Source organism: Corvus brachyrhynchos, unplaced genomic scaffold, assembly GCF_000691975.1.
Source record: "Corvus brachyrhynchos isolate BGI_N302 unplaced genomic scaffold, ASM69197v1 scaffold56, whole genome shotgun sequence".
Classification (NCBI taxonomy): Eukaryota; Metazoa; Chordata; class Aves; order Passeriformes; family Corvidae; genus Corvus; species Corvus brachyrhynchos.
In genome coordinates, this window is record NW_008238664.1 from 6,174 (window position 1) to 27,272 (window position 21,099).

Genomic DNA, 21,099 nt, shown 5'->3' on the forward strand with positions numbered 1-21,099 from the left:
TGCAGCTTTAATCTCAATTTGGAGTAGGAAAACTGAAGTAGTTGTCCAGTTTATTATGGATCAATAGTTATCTATTTATGACTTGGAATGAAATTTTAACAAACACATACAGTGAGAGGTAAATAGTAGTGAGATGCTATCTCAAATGGACAAAAAGACAATGTTATATTTAACAGAAAATATTGATAAAGATGAAACAAAGAATACCAGGGAATGGTTTGTATCAGTATCGTAATTCCTGATAATTGTTCATTTATTTACTGAACAGTTTATACAATATACAGTGCATTAGGCCTACACAGATGAGTAAGGGACTAGAGCACCTCTTACAAGGACAGGCTGGGGAAGTTCAGCCTTGAGAAGAGATGACTGAGAGGGGACCTCATCAATGTCTCTCAGTATCTGAAGGGGGGGGGTGTCAAGGGGATGGAGCCAGGCTCTGCTCCATGCTGCCAAGCAATAGGATGAGAGGCAATGGGCACAAACTGATGCACAGGAAATTCCACCTGAACACGAGGAAGAACTTCTTTACTGTGCAGTGAGCACACACTGGAACAGGTTGCCCAAAGAGAGTGTGGAGTCTCCCTCACTGGAGGTATTCCAGAACCGCCTGGATGCAATCCTGCGCCTTGTGCTCTTCTTGAGCAGGGAGGTCGGACCAGCTGACACATTGTGGTCCCTTCCAGCCTGACCCATCCTGTGATTCTGTGACTGCCATGCTGTATTAGCCAAGTACCTGCATCTCCTCATGTACTGATTAGGAAGAGAATAAAGAAACCTATGTCATGGGTATAAAATGACCTGGAGCGAGTGATATCCCAGATCAGCCAATCACTTCCAGCAACTGCTCCAATTTTAAGAGTATTTTTTAAACACCAGTCTGCTGACATCAGTGGTGTTTGTTCACACTCCAGGGAGAGAATGGCCTGCTGTGTAATCAGGTCATAGAATCGTATTGTTCCATTCTTCTCCGCCACCATCAGCTGTTGAAAGAAATTTATAAAATGTGGTAAACTTAGCATGTAATGGAACTTAAATCTTTTCTACTCTATAGAAAACCTAGAATTCATTCATTCAAATATTAATAATACTAAATGAATACAGTTTTTCACTTCATACCAGAAAACATTCTCCGGGATGCTCTTTCACCAATAAATAAAAACCAATTTAATCTATACTACTGTTACACCGTTATACCCAACGATTACATTATTTTATCTCTATATATCTATAGATATCTATGTGTATAATTTCAGTGGTTAGAAACAGCAGTTCATAACCACCAAGACACTGTGCTGTTATAAAGCAAAAAAGTTATTGTTTTAACATTTAACAGTTTCTGTTTTGAGCACAAAGAACTGACCGACAAAGTGCTGTAAAAAAGAAAGGGTTGTCAAGCACTGGAATGGGCTGCCCAGGGAAGTGGTGGAGTCACCATCCCTGGAGGTGTTAAAAAAATGACTGGCACTTAGTGCTATGGTTTAGTTGATGCGATGGTGTTTGATCAAAGGTTGGACTCAAGGATCCTAGAAGTCTTTTCCAGCCTAAGTGGTTCTATCATTCTAAGCAAAGTATTAATTAGTGTGGCTGTGGAATCTGGATTCATTCTTACTGATTTTATATAACATCTCTTACTTCCTCCTGTAACATGGATTTTATTTAAAAAAACAACATTGTTCATTAAATATATTTAGTTTATTCCCATAAATTTTATCTAAATTTATGATTTAGATTTTATCTAAACCTTTTTCCCTTACAGTAACACTCAAGCAGTTGTTTTTTAAATATCATAGAAAGAGTTTCCTGATTAAATTATAAAATCATAGAAGGATTGGGTTGGAAGGGAACTTAAAAATCATCTAGTTCCAATCCCCTGCCATGGGCAGTGACACCTTCCACTAGGCCAGATTACTCAGGGCTCCATCCAACCTGGTCTTGAATCCTTCAAGGAGTGATCATTCACAACTTCTTTGGGCAGCCTGTTCCAATGATCAGATGATGAAATGAGATTTTTCTTCATGAGAAGAAATGGTTTTCATATAGTCATGAACAACAGTTAAGAAAGACAGAGAAGCATAAAAAAAACAGTGCTCCAATCACCCAAGTTTGTTTGGGAAAACAGAACTGTCACCAAAACATACTTTTCTGAAAACTAAAGTCATGGTGCAGTAAGCATTTTGACCTGCAATAAGCTTTTCAGGAAGAACTAAATCTATCAAGTTTTATGAGCTTTTGGAATGGGCTTTTCTTTAAAAAAAAAAAAAAATCCTGTGCCTGTCTTTGATAATGGTCTAAGAAAAGACATGCTAATAATATGTAAGACTGGTGGATTATTGCAATATTTTTTGGGAAAATCCATTAATTTTTTTGTACTAACAAAGTTGCCCAGTAGCAAACAGCAGCTAACCCATTCAATTCTGATGCCACCTGAATCAACAGTTTTCCTAGTGAACAGCTTCCTTTCTTTGTAAGGATGGATATTGATATTGGTGGAAAGTGTGATGAGATTAGAGAGCCTCCTTCCCTACTGCTATGTAAATATTTTGATATCTTATTTGACTGCTTTTCTCTGGTATGTGTTTTTGTGGTAACCCGAACAACCATTTGTAGCTGCTTAAGGCAGTTATTGATAGGCACAACAGGAATAATAAATCCAAGACTGCAGGGACTAGACCATTAATAAAGCTAGATATTTGGGTACATACCAGCTGATTAATCCTCCCCAGTACAATAAAGAGATAAGTATAAAATCACAGCCTATTGATTTGATTTTTCAGAACATATTTCATACACTTCAAGCAAGAACAACAACAACAAAAATCCCTTGTTAACTTCAAACAGATACTTTTCAAGGCTTGGCATGTTCTATAAAGAGTCTGCGTTATTGGTGAACCACGTTACCGTGACTGAGAAAAACTTGAGCTCTCCTCTGGTAACTGTAAGTTAATTATGCAATCAGCAGAACAGTTATCAACAACTGATGTACATAATCAAGAAGGAATATTTCTGATGGGAGGAGTAAGGGACTGACAGTAAAATGACAAGAATGATAATGAGAATTAATTTACAGTCACTCCATATTAGCAGATCCAACCAATATTCAATTACAGTGTAAATCAGCTCCTCAAACTTCAATGTTACTACAGCATCAAAAATTCATACTTTAGGTGTGTCCCCCCTCCTGTTATTTTAAAGGTGGTGAGGGCAAAAAGCTGAAAACCACAACCTTAAAAGCCTCCTCAGGATGCCAGCAAACACTCATTCCAGGAGAACGTAAAACAAAATGGGCCTTCTCATTTCCATCCAAATCCCACACCCTAGAGAGAAAAGAAAGAAAGAAAAAAAAAGTAAAGTACTAAACTATTGCCATTTGATTGCAAATACATTAACTTCAAGTGCCACAATATGTTCACAAAGGAAGTGACCAAATGAAATAGTGTTCATGCTGTATCATTTGAAGGTCAGTGAAAGTGGCCAGTGCTACAGATAATGTATTTTAACACTGATGAGCTAAGCAGAGCCTCTGTTTAACTAATTTGATTCTGTTTAACTAATTGTTCAAATAATTTGACATTTTAGTTATCTAGACATGAAATCTCAATGAGATCTTCCCACTTTTTCATGAGACAACACTACAGCCTTTGTACTGTACCATAAATAACAGTGAGGCAGTACAAATCAGGAAGGTCAGTGTTGGTCCAGTTGATACAAGGAACCTAAAGTGAGGTACCAAACAACTTGAATCATCTATATTGCCATGTAAAGGGTAAGACCCTTTATTAAAGTATTTTGGCTGCCTAATATACTAGTTTCCAGTTTTTCCTAGTAAGACAAGATTGAGTAATGGAAATATAAGAATCCAGAAATGAAGCTAAGGCAAACAGAAGGATCCATGGCAGAGGTAACACTAGCCAACAAAGGGTCTTGGAGAGCATTAGATAAATCACATGTGCCAGTTGAACCTTTTCCTTTAGAAACACCTACAGTACATATCTGGCAGCTATAAAAAATTTTAAAAGTCAACACTATTTGGTCAATATGGATTGACAGGAAAGGGTACGCTGAAACACCAAAACTAGGTTAGGCAATGGGTGAGTTTTCTTTGGATGTGTTCAATATGAGTGTTAATGAGCCATGGAGCTACTTTGTTTCTAAAATGCAACAAACCCCAAACTGAGCCTGTTTTACCTCACAGCCACTGCTCAACTCCCTCTTTGCCTACAAAATCAGTATCTCAGTTGTAGGACAAAGACATCACAGTTGTGAACATCAGTCTGAACCACATACTATTTATATGCATTTGGATACTGAAACGTACACATATATCCTTCCTTGCTGACATGCAAAACTTGAGAAACAGCCAATTTTATAAGCAGTGTTCTGCCCAGTCTTTTGAGCTAGATGAGTGGCTACGTACTATTATTGTTTATTCTAGAGGATTTTTGCTGACTTCCTCCAGACTTTTTCAGTTTATATCTCACCAGGGTGCTTAGAGCCTTATATTTAAGAGATTTAAAAAAACTCTTAACTAATACATCATAAGTCTAGACAAAATATATGGGAATAAAGTAAATATGTTTAATGAACAATGTTGTTTTCTTATGCCAAACCACAATAGATCAAATATTTGTTCTCCCCGTAGAAAACACAGGGTCTCTAATCTTGAAGAATCAGTGTCCTTACTAAAAAAAGTCAAAACAAAAACCTGACAAGTGTTTAAAAAATGAAATATCTACTTGATTAGGTAATTTAGAAACATACAATACTTTCTTCTACTGCCAAAAATTTTGCCTTGTAGATTTGTCCAAGTCAAATCAACACTTCCCATGTGTATTTACTGTGCAGGGAGAAAATTACGATACAACAGAAGACAGTGAATCATTTTGGCAAAAGGAATATGCCATTATGTTTCCTTCCCTGAAATGAGTGATGTTATTAGGTGTTGAGACAGAAATTTATGCTTTTTACCTCCCTAACTTTGTTATTTATAAAGTTACCAAATTTGTATTTTTTACTTTGTAAGAATGGCAGGACTGTTAGCAACTAACAGTATGGGGAGGGAAAGGGATAAAACCCTCTCTTACATTTTCTTTATTGATACCAAATATGGTATAACTTAGTTTTGGGGGAAAAAACCCCAAACCCCCCAAAACCAAACCAAGCAATACATATCAACATAGATCCTTGTCTGAACACATCATGTCTATACAATTACATATGTGTTCAATTAACTCTTTTCAATATTTCTTTGTGAAAAACACAAGTAAAAAATGTGCAAACCCCAAAAATTTAGCCAAACTGATTTTCAATTACTAAATTACTTGTAATCATAACTAAATCAGCTACAGATGCTGCCTCCCCATTTTGTCCACATTCCTATCACATAAATCAATCCAAAAAGACTGAGGATTTTGTCTCCCATTCAAAGCTCTTGAAGCTTTACTAAAACTCCCGTGATTTTATACCAAAGTAAAATACTGTCTGTTTTTCTCCAAACATTCTTATCTTTTGTAACCCTGCACTGTGTCACTCTCTTACTTCTCCTTCTCTTCCCACAAACCATCGTGGCATAGACGTGTCACTGAGCTTGTGGTATTCTTTTCTGACATTTAAAAAAAAACTCCACAAAAAATTTATTGGAGAAAAGTTTGAATAAACACAGTTGAAATAAGCACCCAAGTTTGATCAACGTATAGTGTCAAAAATAACATGAAATCTGCTCAGTAAAATAATTATTTTTTAAGTAACTAAGGACTGAGAAATTATTTACTGCAGTACTCAGAAAACTTAAACCAACTCAAATACAGATAGTTGCAAATACTGTTAAAGAAAATTCTTGAGATACCAGTACATTTCTCTTGTCACTCAAATCCTGTAACTAACAAACAAATGAAAACTGCAGTTATGTCATAGCTTGAAGGCATTCAAATTCCATTGTAGCAGCTATATTGTATCTCATATGCATGAATATGGATGCATATGTGCAGTAATTTCTTCATACAGTGGACTTTTATTACAGCTGGCAAAGTACCTCCTTAGAACTCTTAAAACTTGTCTTGTTGCAATGGAGATGATCCTTATTTTATGTTCTAAGTTTCTGAATTATGAATAATTCTAACTAGCAGAACCAAATGCTAACTGGATAAAAATCATCATTTGCAATAGTAAAAGAACTAAACCAGATTGCAATCTTCAGGCATTTCTCAAATCCCCAGAAGATGGAAGTAAAAATGGGAATTCTTCCAACAAAAGATTTCAAACAATTTTAGTGAGTCGGTAGGGGCTAGAATAAACCTTGACATCTGATTCCCAACCACAAAGCATGATCAACTATATTTGATCCATTATTCAAAGATTACTCATGTCCGACATGGTTTTGTTGGGTTTTTTTTAATATCTAACTTTAATACATTTCTTTATATCTCCATCAGACATATTCCATGTGTGAGGAAAATCCTATCACTCTTGGAATGCCTAGAGGACTATGGAGAAGGGAAAGATTCCTGTTACTGTGATCACACAAAGGTAGAGTGAAGCTGTTCCTCACTGAGCACAAGGAATGACGAGATCTCAGAAAAGGAACGTGAACGTGCAGAGATTAGTAAATACTGCGGAACACACAACCAACACGGGCTTTCTCTAAGGTCTTCTGCCAACTCCACATGGATGTGGCTATCAGAGATCTGGAGGGTACTAGGCAGGACATGAAAGGCAAAAGTGAACTATAGAAATTCCTCTGTCTGGTCAGAAGTAGAGAAAGGTGTAATATTCACAATAATTTCTAGTAGTTAATTTTATTTTACTGACAAAGAATTTAAGTTTTTATGAAGTCTTTTCACAGAGGAAATGTACAAATATTCCTTCAGAAAGCTCACCCATGTTCACCATTTTCTTCTGGTGATCAAAGGAAATGTCACTGTTCCTAAACAATTAGCAATTAGAGTATTTCAGATCTTGGCATTAAAAAACATGTAATCTCTAGCTTCTTGTAATATCTACTTGGATATGCAAGCATTGATCTATTTCTCACTGCTAACTGTGTGCTGCAATTATACCCTGCAGTGTCGGTAGAGGCAGGAGAGGCAGCGCAGTATCTCCACGGACTGTTCTTCACTAATACACATTTCAGGCCATGCACACTCAGGACTAAGTCCAAGAAATACACACTTCTACTACCACTACTGAAATACCTTTAAAGTTATCTAATGCAAAACCAGAGACCATGCATCATTTTTGAAAAAATGTGAAGCTTCAATTCTGTCCTTTCAACCACAGAAAAAATGGCTGTTAAGAGCTATCAGCTTATTGTTCCCAATGTAGATGTAAAACTAAATGCTTCTGTGGTATGACTGTTACTGGGAAACTCAACTATCAATGGCTTTCTAAAATATAAAGTAACTTCTAAACAAATCTAATGCAATGATTTCTATTTAAAACCAATTTATAGGCTAGACTACATTCTAGGGCTGTGTGACTCTTAACATAAGCCATAATGTGTCACAAAGGAAATTACTACATCATCCTCATATTTTGAAGACTTCCTAACTAAAAGTTTATTAAGACCAGACTGAAATAATGTTCCAAACATTTGATCCAGAAAGTTTGGTTGTTTTTTTTTTTTTAAGCTGACCGGGAGACCAGTTAATTCTTGCACTGTGCAACACCAGTTGGTTAATACTTGCACCATGGCTGTACAATGTAACAGAATCGTGTAGGACTACATTTGGGGGACATACAGGGATGCATACAAAAAGTGTGCAAATTCAACGACTGGACTCTGAAAAAAGTTCAAGGCTTTTTTATTTTCATAAATTATAATGCACAATTAGCTTGATAAAATGTAACCAGCACACCTCAGAAGGAAAAAGTATTTTGGTATGACATTTCTTATATGAAGGAACACTGGAAAATCCAATCATACAAACAGATGAAGAAAGAACATGGAATCAGAGAACTTTTATAAAAATTTTGACAGAAATCCATACCTGACTGCACTAGGAATGGGAGGATGCAAATGGAATATGGTTTTGGAGGCAGAAATAAGTGATAATGACAACTTTTTAGTATAGCCAAAACCTGAAATATTTATTGAATAAACAAGGTAAGATTCAAGCACAAACAAGAGTTACCAGTAGCTTTCCTTCATACTGTCTAGAGAAAAATCTACACAAAATAACTAGGGCATGAGAGTACCATGTAAAAAACCACATTACAGATAAACCCCCCTAAAACCAGATGAAACACTACAATACATTCTAAGACTCTAGTTAATTTAGCTTTCAGTGACATCAAACCTTTCCCCCTAATCCCTGTTTAGAGAGCAAAATCAACCTTCTCATGGACTGGCATTTATCCTACGTGTAATAGACAAGGCTGAACTTCACAGTGACTGATAAATTCACAAAGTTCTCTATGAAGTGACGTGAGCCATGGCCTAAGGCAATGAACAGAACTCAGAAAGGAATCAAAGGGCAAGTACATTCACAGATAATGTGGAAGATAATTCAACTGTACATTCTTTTCCACTCAAAAAGAAAGGAAGAGGATGTAGTTTAAGAAATAGTTAAAAGAGAGACTGAGGCTGGTATTAAGGGCCTGACACTGTCAGTAACCTTTCAGTTCCACATAAGGAGGGAGTATGAGGTAATAATCAGTAAGACTGAATTAACCTTTTAACAATCAAGAGGTTCATTTTAGCACAGATATGAGATTAGTGGGTTTTGACAGGATGGTATTTTGCATTAAGTAATTCCAGAAATGTCAGATAGTGTCTATAACCACCAACAGCAGAGGGTATCAGTTGAACTCATGGTGTTTTCCAAACATTTCCCACAATTTTTTGGCTTCATTAAGTATCAGAACAAAATGATTCATACATGTGAATCTGTGCAGACTCCTAGACTGCGTTTCCAAATCATAATGAAAAAGCCAGCAGTAATTCTTTTTTGAAGAGTGGTGCACAGACAGTTGCACACACACGGATCTCATTAACAAAGTGGGATGCACACATTCCTACACTTAATGCAAACGTTCAAAGAAGTGTATAATGCCTTGCTGTTTCAAAGAATTAAATGAAATATTCCTTAAAGCCATCATATCTTTTCTTATTCATTAAGCATGTTTTTATGATATAATGACATTATTAACATCAGCTATTTTAGCTATTTCCTCTGCCATTTTTACGACCCAGCTCAGAAGGCAAGGGTAAGTCATGTTCTTGTCACTAGACCCCTTGCAGTAGCTTAGAGTGAAATGATAATTAATGATTGGTGTTCATAAATACACATATATGGGTTTATTTTAGAACAATTTGGTTGCAATGAAAAGGAGATACGTAGTTGTTTTGGTTATTATTATCTATAGTAACATAGCAATATAAAAGGAATAAAATAACAAGAAAATGTGTAAGGAAAAGAAAGAAAAAGAATGGGTAATAGTAGAAAGATACCATCACCCATGGATCCAGTGATGAAACTTGATTGTTGCAACTTTGATGCCATTGGTCAAAGTGATGGCAGCAGTCTCCAGCCATCAGGGATGGGAGAGACCCCCAAAGTTTGATGGGTTAATACATGTTCAGTTTTATGTGGGAATGCCCAGGCACCTGCCCTGGGGGGAAGTTTTACCCTGCCTTTTCCAACACTGTGGATCTTTTGCAACACTGTGGATCACATGCAGTCCTGAGGTGGAAGGCCCCAGAAATGAGTCTGGGGGTGCTTTGCATGTCTGTGATGGTTTATGACCCCTTCCATGCCATGACAGCCGCCTCTTGCGGCAGTGTAGTTGAGCCAGTTATGGCCCAGCAGCGGGGGTGAAAACCTTCAGGCCTGTGTGTGAATGTCCTGTGTGGATGGGACCTTCCCCAGGCTGGGGGAGTTTTACACCTGAGCCAGTCGTGTCAGGGAGGACACTGGCATGATGAAAACACCATCCTTCACAACCACCTACCACACATGACCACTGCAATTATTTTTATGCAAGAGCATTTTTAGTTCAGTTCTACTTCACAGCTGTAAAAAAGGTTTGTGCTGTGAGATCAAGGCCAATAAAGACTATGTGCAAGAAACAGCAAGAATTTCAGAGTGACACAGCAGCAATTTAAAGGTAAGAACATTGAATATAACCAGTATCCCACTTACACTGTCTGTCCTCCAACCAAAATGACTGAACCCCACTCCAAGATGTCACAGCTGCAGCAGCTTGTGGCAAAACTATTTAGTGGATGAAAACGGGAAATTTCACTTCCTTAGAGGTCTCTGATAAACTTAAACCTAAACTTTCTATTGAGTAAAACCAGGGAAGACCTAAACGTGCTTGTATATAGTCAGTACATACTCAAATGTTGTTTTAAAACTTTAAGACTTAAAAGTGGAACTCAACACTTGGACTAATTGTTCTAGAACTTTGTTCCACAGGCATTAGCAGATTTTGTATCCTGAGAACAATTTTAGGCTAAAAAATTCAGTACAGACATAAGAATTATTCCTCTTCTTACATTACTACTGAAGCAAATTACAGAGTAAGTAAAGAATGATTTTGGTAAGTCCCAAGGAATGCATTTTCCATTAGTTTTAAAAGTGTAACCTTTAAATTCAATAGAAAAAGTCTTCATGCCCCACATGCGTGAATGGAAAAAATAAGAACTCAAGTAGCCAAAAAAAATCCTACTTATTTCCCATGGCTTTTAACCAAAGACTTCATGGTTTATGGCATAAAATGTCTTTCATAGTTACTAAGCTGAAATCGTGTTAGTATATATTAATTACATAAATTATATTTCCTTTTAAATTAGTATCAATTAGACAACTGGTTTTAAAACAGTTTTCTTTCATCCCAGGAAAGCTGAGCATTTCATAAAATAAACAGAAGAAGGCCACACGGTCAAACAGTTTTTTGCTGAATAAGCCGAATATGAGTTTAAATTTAATAAAGAAATCAAGGATAGGAAATAAATCAGAACAAGACACAGGTAAGTCATACATTTCTACTATTCATTCCTAATGATTTTGCTGGAAATATGGACTAGACATCTATGGAAAAACTGCCTACTCATCAGAGTAAAGAAAGTCAAAGATGACACTTTCTCAACTCTCTTGCTGCTCTACTGTGATGACCTGCAAAGCCTGCACAGCTGCTCTCTTGATCTCTCCAACTGCACTGCAAGGCTAAGAAGAGCAGCACAAGAGATTCATGCACACTACTAGAAGTGGAAGAGGGGTGACCTTTTGACAAGGACAAACTCTTGCATCAAAAACCTTTACCCAGCATGCTGCACAGCATTATCTACTTCCAGTTATAAATATCCAAACACCTGGGTATGAAGTAGCTGTAATCATGGCATTTTGAGCTGCCAGTACCACTGTATTAATATGGTGCTGTCTTCAGGCTATGTCATCCCATCTCCTGGTAAGGCTAATAACTTTGGGTAAGTGGACAACTTCACATACATACATTGGTTTTAAACTTGACCTACCTGATGACAGTATACAGAGAGAGAGTCTGTATAATTCAGTGCCGAGCTATGCATGTCTGTTCTCTCCCATTCTCACTTTATTCCTATCCCAGAAGGAGGAAAAATAGTGTATGCAAATCCAAGACAACAGTTTTCTTAATTTTGAATCTAGGTGTTTCAAAATACTGCTTTGAAAAAAGACCACTCACAAGTCACAACAAAAAGCCAGTCCACAACCTAAGTTAACAAGAATAGTCCATTTCTTGTCTTGTTAGTGGAAGAATTATTCCTCTTCTTACATTACTACTGAAGCAAATTACAGAGTAAGTAAAGAATGATTTTGGTAAGTCCCAAGGAATGCATTTTCCATTAGTTTTCAAAGTGTAACCTTTAAATTCAATAGAAAAAGTCTTCATGCCCCACATGCGTGAATGGAAAAAATAAGAACTCAAGTAGCCAAAAAAAATCCTACTTATTTCCCATGGCTTTTAACCAAAGACTTCATGGTTTATGGCATAAAATGTCTTTCATAGTTACTAAGCTGAAATCGTGTTAGTATATATTAATTACATAAATTATATTTCCTTTTAAATTAGTATCAATTAGACAACTGGTTTTAAAACAGTTTTCTTTCATCCCAGGAAAGCTGAGCATTTCATAAAATAAACAGAAGAAGGCCACACGGTCAAACAGTTTTTTGCTGAAGAAGCCGAATATGAGTTTAATAAAGAAATCAAGGATAGGAAATAAATCAGAACAAGACACAGGTAAGTCATACATTTCTACTATTCATTCCTAATGATTTTGCTGGAAATATGGACTAGACATCTATGGAAAAACTGCCTACTCATCAGAGTAAAGAAAGTCAAAGATGACACTTTCTCAACTCTCTTGCTGCTCTACTGTGATGACCTGCAAAGCCTGCACAGCTGCTCTCTTGATCTCTCCAACTGCACTGCAAGGCTAAGAAGAGCAGCACAAGAGATTCATGCACACTACTAGAAGTGGAAGAGGGGTGACCTTTTGACAAGGACAAACTCTTGCATCAAAAACCTTTACCCAGCATGCTGCACAGCATTATCTACTTCCAGTTATAAATATCCAAACACCTGGGTATGAAGTAGCTGTAATCATGGCATTTTGAGCTGCCAGTACCACTGTATTAATATGGTGCTGTCTTCAGGCTATGTCATCCCATCTCCTGGTAAGGCTAATAACTTTGGGTAAGTGGACAACTTCACATACATACATTGGTTTTAAACTTGACCTACCTGATGACAGTATACAGAGAGAGAGTCTGTATAATTCAGTGCCGAGCTATGCATGTCTGTTCTCTCCCATTCTCACTTTATTCCTATCCCAGAAGGAGGAAAAATAGTGTATGCAAATCCAAGACAACAGTTTTCTTAATTTTGAATCTAGGTGTTTCAAAATACTGCTTTGAAAAAAGACCACTCACAAGTCACAACAAAAAGCCAGTCCACAACCTAAGTTAACAAGAATAGTCCATTTCTTGTCTTGTTAGTGGACTAGTCCTGTTAGAGGGCCATGAAGGCACACTAAAAATAAATAAATAATAAATAAGCTTATTTATTTAAGTGGACATAGAAAAAATTCACACATAGAAAAAATCCAGTATTAGTTTTTTAATAGTGTTTTTGAACAAAAATGCATACCTGCAGGTGTGATCATCACTTACACTTGCAATTTCTTGACCTTCGTTGGGAGCAAACACCAAATCGTTAATGTAATCTGAGTGGCCATCAAATGTCTGCCAACCAGAAAAGAGAAATACTTTTACCTTAGAGCTGACTGTTCCACCAATGTACTTAACAGACCTGCTAATGGAAAGATGTGTGTTAAGATAAAATTATCATTTTTAGAAGGTAAAGAAAGTGTTTATCGGTAACTGGATTTCTTTAAAATATCTAATTCATGTGTATATTCATACTGTAGGTGGAAAGACCTCCCCACTATTCCTTGTAGTTAGCACAGAGGTCAGTTTGATGCTTTTGCTTGACAGAGATAAGTGAATCAGACCAGAGCTTTTTATCATTTTTATAACCTGTGAATTTTGAAGGTAGAAGATAGTAAATCTCAGACAGAAAGAGGAGAATGACCAGGAAATGAATGTATGCATGATCCACCTACATTAAAGAACTCTGATCTCTGAATCTCTCATTAAAAACATCTATGGTGTTTTTGACAGAAATCTCACAAAATTTTAAGTCAGGCAAATGTCCATGTGTAGCTGTATCTGTTACTGTTCCAATCTCTTCTATTCAGTCCCACTGATTAAGTCTCAAGGCATAGCTGCTTTTGTTTTGCTCAGCAAGGTATCATAAAAATGAGACAAAAATATCCTCTGGTTAACGGCATGAGACTGAGAGATTGCAGAGGAAAACAAGGTCGAATGAAAACAAGTTCCACAGTTTTCTGAAAGAAAAACACACCACCTTTAAGTGTAGCTATTCTGAGGAACAAACGCAGAACTGATAAAAAAAAATCTCAAGCACACACAAGAACTAAATCCCCCTCTCTAAAAGTTTTATGAATGCCTCATCAATTCAATACAGAAACATTTGCAGCAGCCAACTTATTTTTTTCCAATAAGTCATTATTTTATTAAAACCTAATGGATTATACTACAACTAATAGATCCTAAGATGATGCTAAACTATTTAGACAGAATGCCAAGTCTTTTGACAATTTTCAGCATTCTGAATTCAAATATCCTGCCTCATTTTATTTCTACGGTTCTGATGAAATATGCTTTTCATTAAGGAAAATTTGAAGCAGGACAAGGAAGCCATAATTCATTTCCAAATGAAAACCTCAAAAGAAGAAAAAGGTTTCATGAAGATCCATCAGTCATATTTTACCTTTTGTTTTTTTGTTCTGGGCTTGATCCAACCCATAAATTTTGGATTAGTTGTGTCGACAAAGTAATGGAAAACTCAAGTGTGCTTCAAGTTCCTTGCTGATAATTACATCAAGACAGTTTTTCCACTGGGAAAACAGAGTAAGATTACTCCATCTGTCCCTCCAGAAGCAACACGTACTAATTGTTTACTATAAAAGACAAAATGTTCGAAGATTACGTTCTGAACATAGTCACATACTTCCTTCAGCTTTGTTTCCATGTTCTGTACCTCTCCTGAAGATCCCACGTGTCAAGTGTGCACCGTATAATGGATCAAAATGTTCCACGTGGTCATCCTGAGTTCAACCTCAGGTTTATGAAATGGGTTTTTTGAGGTATCAGTTAACTGTTAATAAGAAGCCACAATAAAGCCATCAAACTTTATTGAAAGCCAGATCAGCATAGCTCACACAGAATTTGTGAACATCTGGGATTTTGCCTGTGCTTTAAATCAGTTAGGTGTTACTTTTCTTGACAAGAAATCTAGAGTACAATGATCATCCAGGTATAAGAAATTAAGATGATTGCCCAGAGAAAGGATTTTCCACATTTTCTATCAAAAAAACTCAGAAGACAGTCTCAAAGACAACTTTTACTGACATAAACACCCTAGTCCACATTCTTTCTTTTCATTAATGGGTTCCTCACTAATAAGTAAAAATATATCTTTTTAGCTGTTTTCTGATTATTTCTAACATTGGACCAAGCCTGTCCCAGTAACAATACATATTTTTACTTTTTCCTCAGCCAGAGTACATCCTTAATAAATTTCTTGGACAGCTTATTTCAGTGGTGGAGCTGGCATAAATAAAGCTAATAGCTTTACTGTTAAATTCAAGCCAACACTTCTCATTTGTATTGCATATGCACTGAGCAATCATAGAATCATTAAGGTTGGAAAAGACCTCTGAGATCATTGAGTCCAAACATTAACTTAACACTGCCAGGTCTATCCCTAAGCATTACGTCTATAAGGTTTTTGAACACAGTGACCACACTGCTTCCCTGGGCAGCCTGTTCCAATGCTAGACCACCCTTTAACAGAAGAATTTTTCCCTGATATCCAATCTGAACCTCCTCTGGCACAACTCGAGGCCATTTCCTCTTGTCCTATCACTTCTTGGCTGGGAGACTGACCCCCACCTGGCTACAGCCTCCTTTAGGGCAGTTGTAGAGAGACATAAGGTCCCTCCTGAGCCTCCTTTTCTCCACACTGAACAACCCCAGCTCCCTCAGCTGCTCCTCACAGGACTTTTGCTCCAGACCCTTCACCAGCTCCACTGCTTTCTCTGGACATGCTGCAGCACCTCAATGTTATTCATTATTTCAACTTATTATCCATCCATTACCTACAACGTTGAAGAAACTTTACATTCTGCTAAGTTAAAAGATTTAATTCACAGGTTAACATTAAAGCATGTTGCCTGAAATTCACAAAACTGGCAGATACTACATAAATAGGTAACTTTAATAAGGAATGATAGACATCAACTCACAAGCAAAGAGCATTAAGAACTTTTAGAACTATTTTGTCAGAAATCCCACCAAGCTGGCTGTAACTATGTCAGTTATCCCACTACTCAGTGGCAAATTCATGTAAGATGACCAACACTGAAAGAAGGAAATTAAAAGTATGTGCATGTATGAAGCAAGATAAAGAGCATTTTCTTTCAAGACATTTAGTAACATTCATCTTTGCTTCTTATGCCATGCCTTTACTCATTCTATTATCAGTATGGCCACATAAATGACATCTACAATTCAGTTAATTTCTGTATGACAAATCTCATTGTCTTACTAATACAAATTAACACACCAAAAATAAAAGTCTGGGTTTTTTCTCCTTTATACCCAATAAGCCCCTCTCATGAAAACAGGCATTATCATATTCTAAAGCAATAAAAACCAAGGAAGACTCTCCCCCAGTTTTTTTATTTATTAGCTTTGCTTATCATTAGCTAAGACCTCACCAAAACCACTTCGAACTGGATATCAAAACCATCTAATTAATAGTAGTACTTTGACTGGACATTGTTTTGCAGGAAGAATTTTGAAGGAAATCAGAAGATCATGTAGGTGATAATTACAGTTATTCCCTCTTGAAACATAGAAAGGTATTTGCAATACAGTGATTATCCCTAGAGATGATGGATCTAGGATCTGTCACAAATGGACCACAAGGATAGTTAAAGATTAGACTTCACTAAAAACTAAGTAATCTTTTAAAAATCACATTATCTGCCCTTACCTTAAATTCATTCTTGTCCTGCAGGTCAGAAGTAAACAGCCTTAACTTCCTATCAGAGGCTGCAGTACAAAACCTACACTCAACAGACAAAATAAGGCTCGTCAGTCAATCAACAATAGTTGACTTTTTATCAGTTTTTCTTCATTTTAAAAATGCAAAGTGAAATGCAAAGAAAAAATCAGATTTTGAAAAAAACCAAAAGCATCTATCTTAACTTTTCTGCTTTGGCAACAACCAGAGTTATAACTGGAGCTTATCTGTAAAATAGTGTGCATCAAGTGCCAAGAATACTTATTAACAGAAAGAAATGCAAGACATTTTACAAAGCTAAATCTGGATCAATTACCAATTACCTGAACTATCTCTCATAAATGCCGCTGAAACTTTCCTTGGAAGAAGTTAAGTGGTAGAGCATAAAAAACAACCCTCATTATCAGTGGTTTAAAATACTGAAATATAAAATTCATAAACCAATTTCTATTCAACATATTTTAACCCAAAAGACTGTACAAAATGGAGCAGTAAGCAAGTACGGTAATTTTGAAGAATCACACAAACTACTGAGTACATTTTAATTCTTAAGTTCACATTTAATACCTATCTTTCTAGATTTTCTAGATTTACACCTCAATGGCTCTCACAAATAGTATCTGACCTACTCTGAAACACAGCACATATTATACAAACCAGTACAAATAGCTTTATAAAGGAGGCCATTCAAATCATCTCACATTTACCAATGCTCTTAAAAGAAATCCTTCTTCACAGATGTACAAGGAAAGAACTATGTCTGTCTGAGGTCCATAAAAATAATGAAAAAAATATTATTTACTGCTTGTTCACTGGGAAGAAGGTCAAGAAGCACAAGAAGTAGGACAAAAAACAAGCAAATGAACAAAAAAAATACTGTAAGAATAAAAATGTACTACTGAAGAGTTCAGAGACTTCGTGATTTCTAAGGAGTTAGATTTCACTCGTAAGCTTTGAACTGTCCAATATTAAGGACTTAGGGAAAACAGGTAAGAGACAAGGATTCACTGTAGTTGTTTATTGTTAAGTACCTTATCTGGGGAGGTATAGCATCAAGTCTAGTTTCAGGACTCCACGCTATGGCATCAACTCTGATTCCATGGTGAAATGTTCTTAGTGTCTTATATTGCATGCCTTCCACTTCTGCATCCTCCTCCTATAGAAATATTGCAGTTAGCTGATTCAGAACAATGCCTTGATGATGTCTAACAAATCAGATTGCTATGAAATTAAAAGGCTTTCAAAATTATACATACTGGGATCTTTTTAGATCATAACACCTTAAAAATGAAAACCTGGAACATACAGAAGGTATTAACTTGAAATATTTAAGTACTTAAAAATACATTAAATGATTTCAGTCTCAAGCCAGAGGCCAGTGCAGAGCACAAAAATCAGAACTGAGCTACAAAGATGCTGAGCTCATTCTCTGTAGAAGTAGTATCTTCACAGATAAATCCACTCATAACACCTATCCACTTATAACTGCAGTGAGAAGAAACAATGGGAACAAAAGACAAGCATGTAATTTAAGCTGTCTTCTCTCTGAGTTGTTTTTACACCATGAAAAAATGCTGCTGCTTTCAGAGCATCACTCTTCAAACAGCAGGAGATACAAAGGTGCCCTCTATCATCTAACCCTAATTACAGGCTTGCTTATTCTTCCCACTGGTGAGAATACCACATGATAAGGAAAAATGAAACAAGAGTTGGGATTGCTGACTCCATCAATAAGTTGACCTCTAAAAAGCTTTTAAAAGTTTTCAGAACATCCAATGGGGCACCTCAAAGGATATTTCTACACAATTTTCTCTATGTCACAATTCTGCTTTAAGGTAAAAAACCTCTGTATGCCCTCGGCATAACGTAGAGGTCAAGCAGAACCCAGCTGAGGATGCATGACATTATCCACAGTTTTTCAATGCTTCTCAACAGGAAGAAAGAATAACATTTTCCTCTCCTGCTTTGAAATACTCATTGACTCCACATGAGGAAGGGAAGGGAGGATATGAAGATTATAGAAAAAACACCTTGTACCAGTGGTTGTCAAAATTTTAATTACTTCCTTTTCAAGGCCTACACCAGAAACAAAATAGAGAGCAACACAAATATCAGTATGTTTTTGTGGTCAGCACTAGGTGCTCTTCAGAAAATTTCCAACAGTAAGACCATGGGGAATAACAATAATAATAATAATAATAATAAAAATATCAGCTACGCTATTTTTCATAATGGAAAAATTACAAAAATTATTGTATAATAAAGAGGCAAGATGAAGGAAAAAAGCTTAGAAATTCCAAGCAATCATCTCCAACTGATTGTCAAGCATCTAGGCAAAAAACCCCGTCTAATGAAAAACATTTTATCCAGTATAAAAATATACAACACTCAGTATTTTATGTTTAAAAATTTTTCACAATATGGTAATTCTAAATAATTTCAAGGTAAGAAATTTTAGTGTTTTCAACAGTCTGTGAGGGAGGTCCAGTAAAGACAACTGGGATAAAAAAAAAGTTAGGTAAGTATTTCTACAGTTCATCCCTAAAAAGAAATACCTATAAAATTAGCACAGACATATCAGTGTGTATTTTATATATATATATATTTATATTTTCCTGAAGAGCAAGTATTCTAGTCTTGTTAGTGTAATAAACAAGTAAAATTCTCCTTTGCTTACCACAAAGAGAGGAGGAAACAGGAAAATGACCAGTCTTCCTGCAGTACTGCAATGGCAAAGTCAGTTTCAAGGGCATCTAACAAAAACAACAATAACACAGACTAACCTGAAATCTGCAGGTCCCAACAACCACGTAATTGTTGCCACCATAAGCAATGAGGGAACACGAATCTCCACTGTCAAATGGATTGAATTTTACCACGTGCACATAATCCTCGCAATCCACAGTGTAAGAAGTGTTTCTAGTAGAATCTTGCTTCATTTTCAGTGAACTAAGTCAACGTATCACAGAAGCGATGTCTTCTCCAGGATGAAAATCTACATTCCTGCACAAAAATTTTAAAAAATATAGATTACTCATTTGCATAAATAAAAAATGTGGAGTATTTGTGGCAGAGCAAATGAAAATTTTAAGAACACAAAATCTGCACTTACGCTTATTATTTTCAGATGTAGCATGTTTGTTTCATCAATCAAAATATTTACTAACCTAACATACATTCAAAACTGTCTCTACAGACTCCAGCAATAACTGCAGATTTTGTGCTACCCTTGGCAACCCAACACCAATACAAAAAACCAAGTAACTGCACGTGCCAGAGAAGTCACATACAGCATTTTAACATTTTCAACCAAATGACAAGAAACAATACATCGCTGCCTTCAAATTCTCCTGTCTACCTCTTTACAGACTGCGTGTATAACTAAAAACCAAGTTAACCAGGGTTGCAAAACTGTAAATGAAAACAGTGTCATGCATTCAACCAGTTTTCAAGAAAATCAGGTTCTCGCGCTAGAACACAAGAGGCCAAGATATACAATTGATTTCAGAATCACTCCTTTTAGTGCCAGTACAGATTTGACATTAGTTTACGTCTTTTTGGGAAATCAGACCTTTAACTATACACCACGTGGACAACCAGCTTGAAATCTGACCTTTTGACAGCTTTTGGTGTGTAAATGATCTGGAGGTCTCAGCATCCAAGACTGAATGTTTTGCTTGGGAGCCAGCCAAGTTTGACACAGGCATCACTCAAACACAGAGATGCTCTCCATAGTTGTGTGTTTATTTATTAAGTCATACAACAAACCACCATACTACCACAAGCACTTTAGCCATACAACTTGCATAACCTTGTTCCTAAAGCCAAATGCAAATTTTAACTGTACCCGTAGTTTTCTTCCTCTAAGGCTTCCCATGAACACAAGCCATTACAGAATCTTAGAATGTTAAGGGCTTGGAACGGACTTTAAAGGTCATCTAGTCCCCAACTCCGCTGCCATGGGCAGGGACATCTCCCACTAGACCAGGCTGTCAATGACCCATCCAACCTGGCCTTGAACACTGCCAGAGTTGGGGCATCCACAATCTCCCTGGGCAACCTGTTCCAGTGGCTAACCATCCTCACCGTACAGAATTTCTTCCTCACATCTAACTCAACTTTCCCGTTGTTCAGTTTGTACCCGCTGCTCCTTGTTCCATCACTACAGTTCCTGACAAAGAGTCCCTCTCCGGCTTCCCTGTAGTGCCACTTGAGATGCTGGAAGGTGCTGTGAGGTCTCCCCGCAAACTTCACCACGCTGAACAACCTCAACTTTCTCAGCCTCAATTATCGGTCACCAGACCAGCTTGACAATACCAAGAGCACTATTACCTTCATTTCTCTAGTAAACACGATTACGGCAACCGAGCCGCGTGGGCGCCTGTTACCTCCCCCCATCCACGCGCATCATTTTCCCTCCTACTTCCTCCTTTTCCCTTCAGTTTC

At 36.8% G+C, this 21,099-nt stretch overlaps 1 protein-coding gene across 1 annotated transcript in view; it reads right to left on the reverse strand.

The window, feature by feature from the left end:
• Positions 1 to 20,291, reverse strand: part of NUP37 (nucleoporin 37) — a 22,145-nt gene extending 1,854 nt beyond the window's left edge. The window contains exons 1-7 of the mRNA XM_008636364.2: positions 20,267 to 20,291; positions 19,437 to 19,656; positions 17,685 to 17,809; positions 16,624 to 16,696; positions 13,129 to 13,223; positions 3,227 to 3,317; positions 802 to 983 (exon numbers count right to left, since the gene is read on the reverse strand). Of these exons, the coding sequence (XP_008634586.1) occupies positions 802 to 983; positions 3,227 to 3,317; positions 13,129 to 13,223; positions 16,624 to 16,696; positions 17,685 to 17,809; positions 19,437 to 19,592 (722 nt within the window). The 5' untranslated portion in view covers positions 19,593 to 19,656; positions 20,267 to 20,291. The remainder of the gene's footprint in view (positions 1 to 801; positions 984 to 3,226; positions 3,318 to 13,128; positions 13,224 to 16,623; positions 16,697 to 17,684; positions 17,810 to 19,436; positions 19,657 to 20,266) is intronic.
• Positions 20,292 to 21,099: the final 808 nt, after the last annotated feature.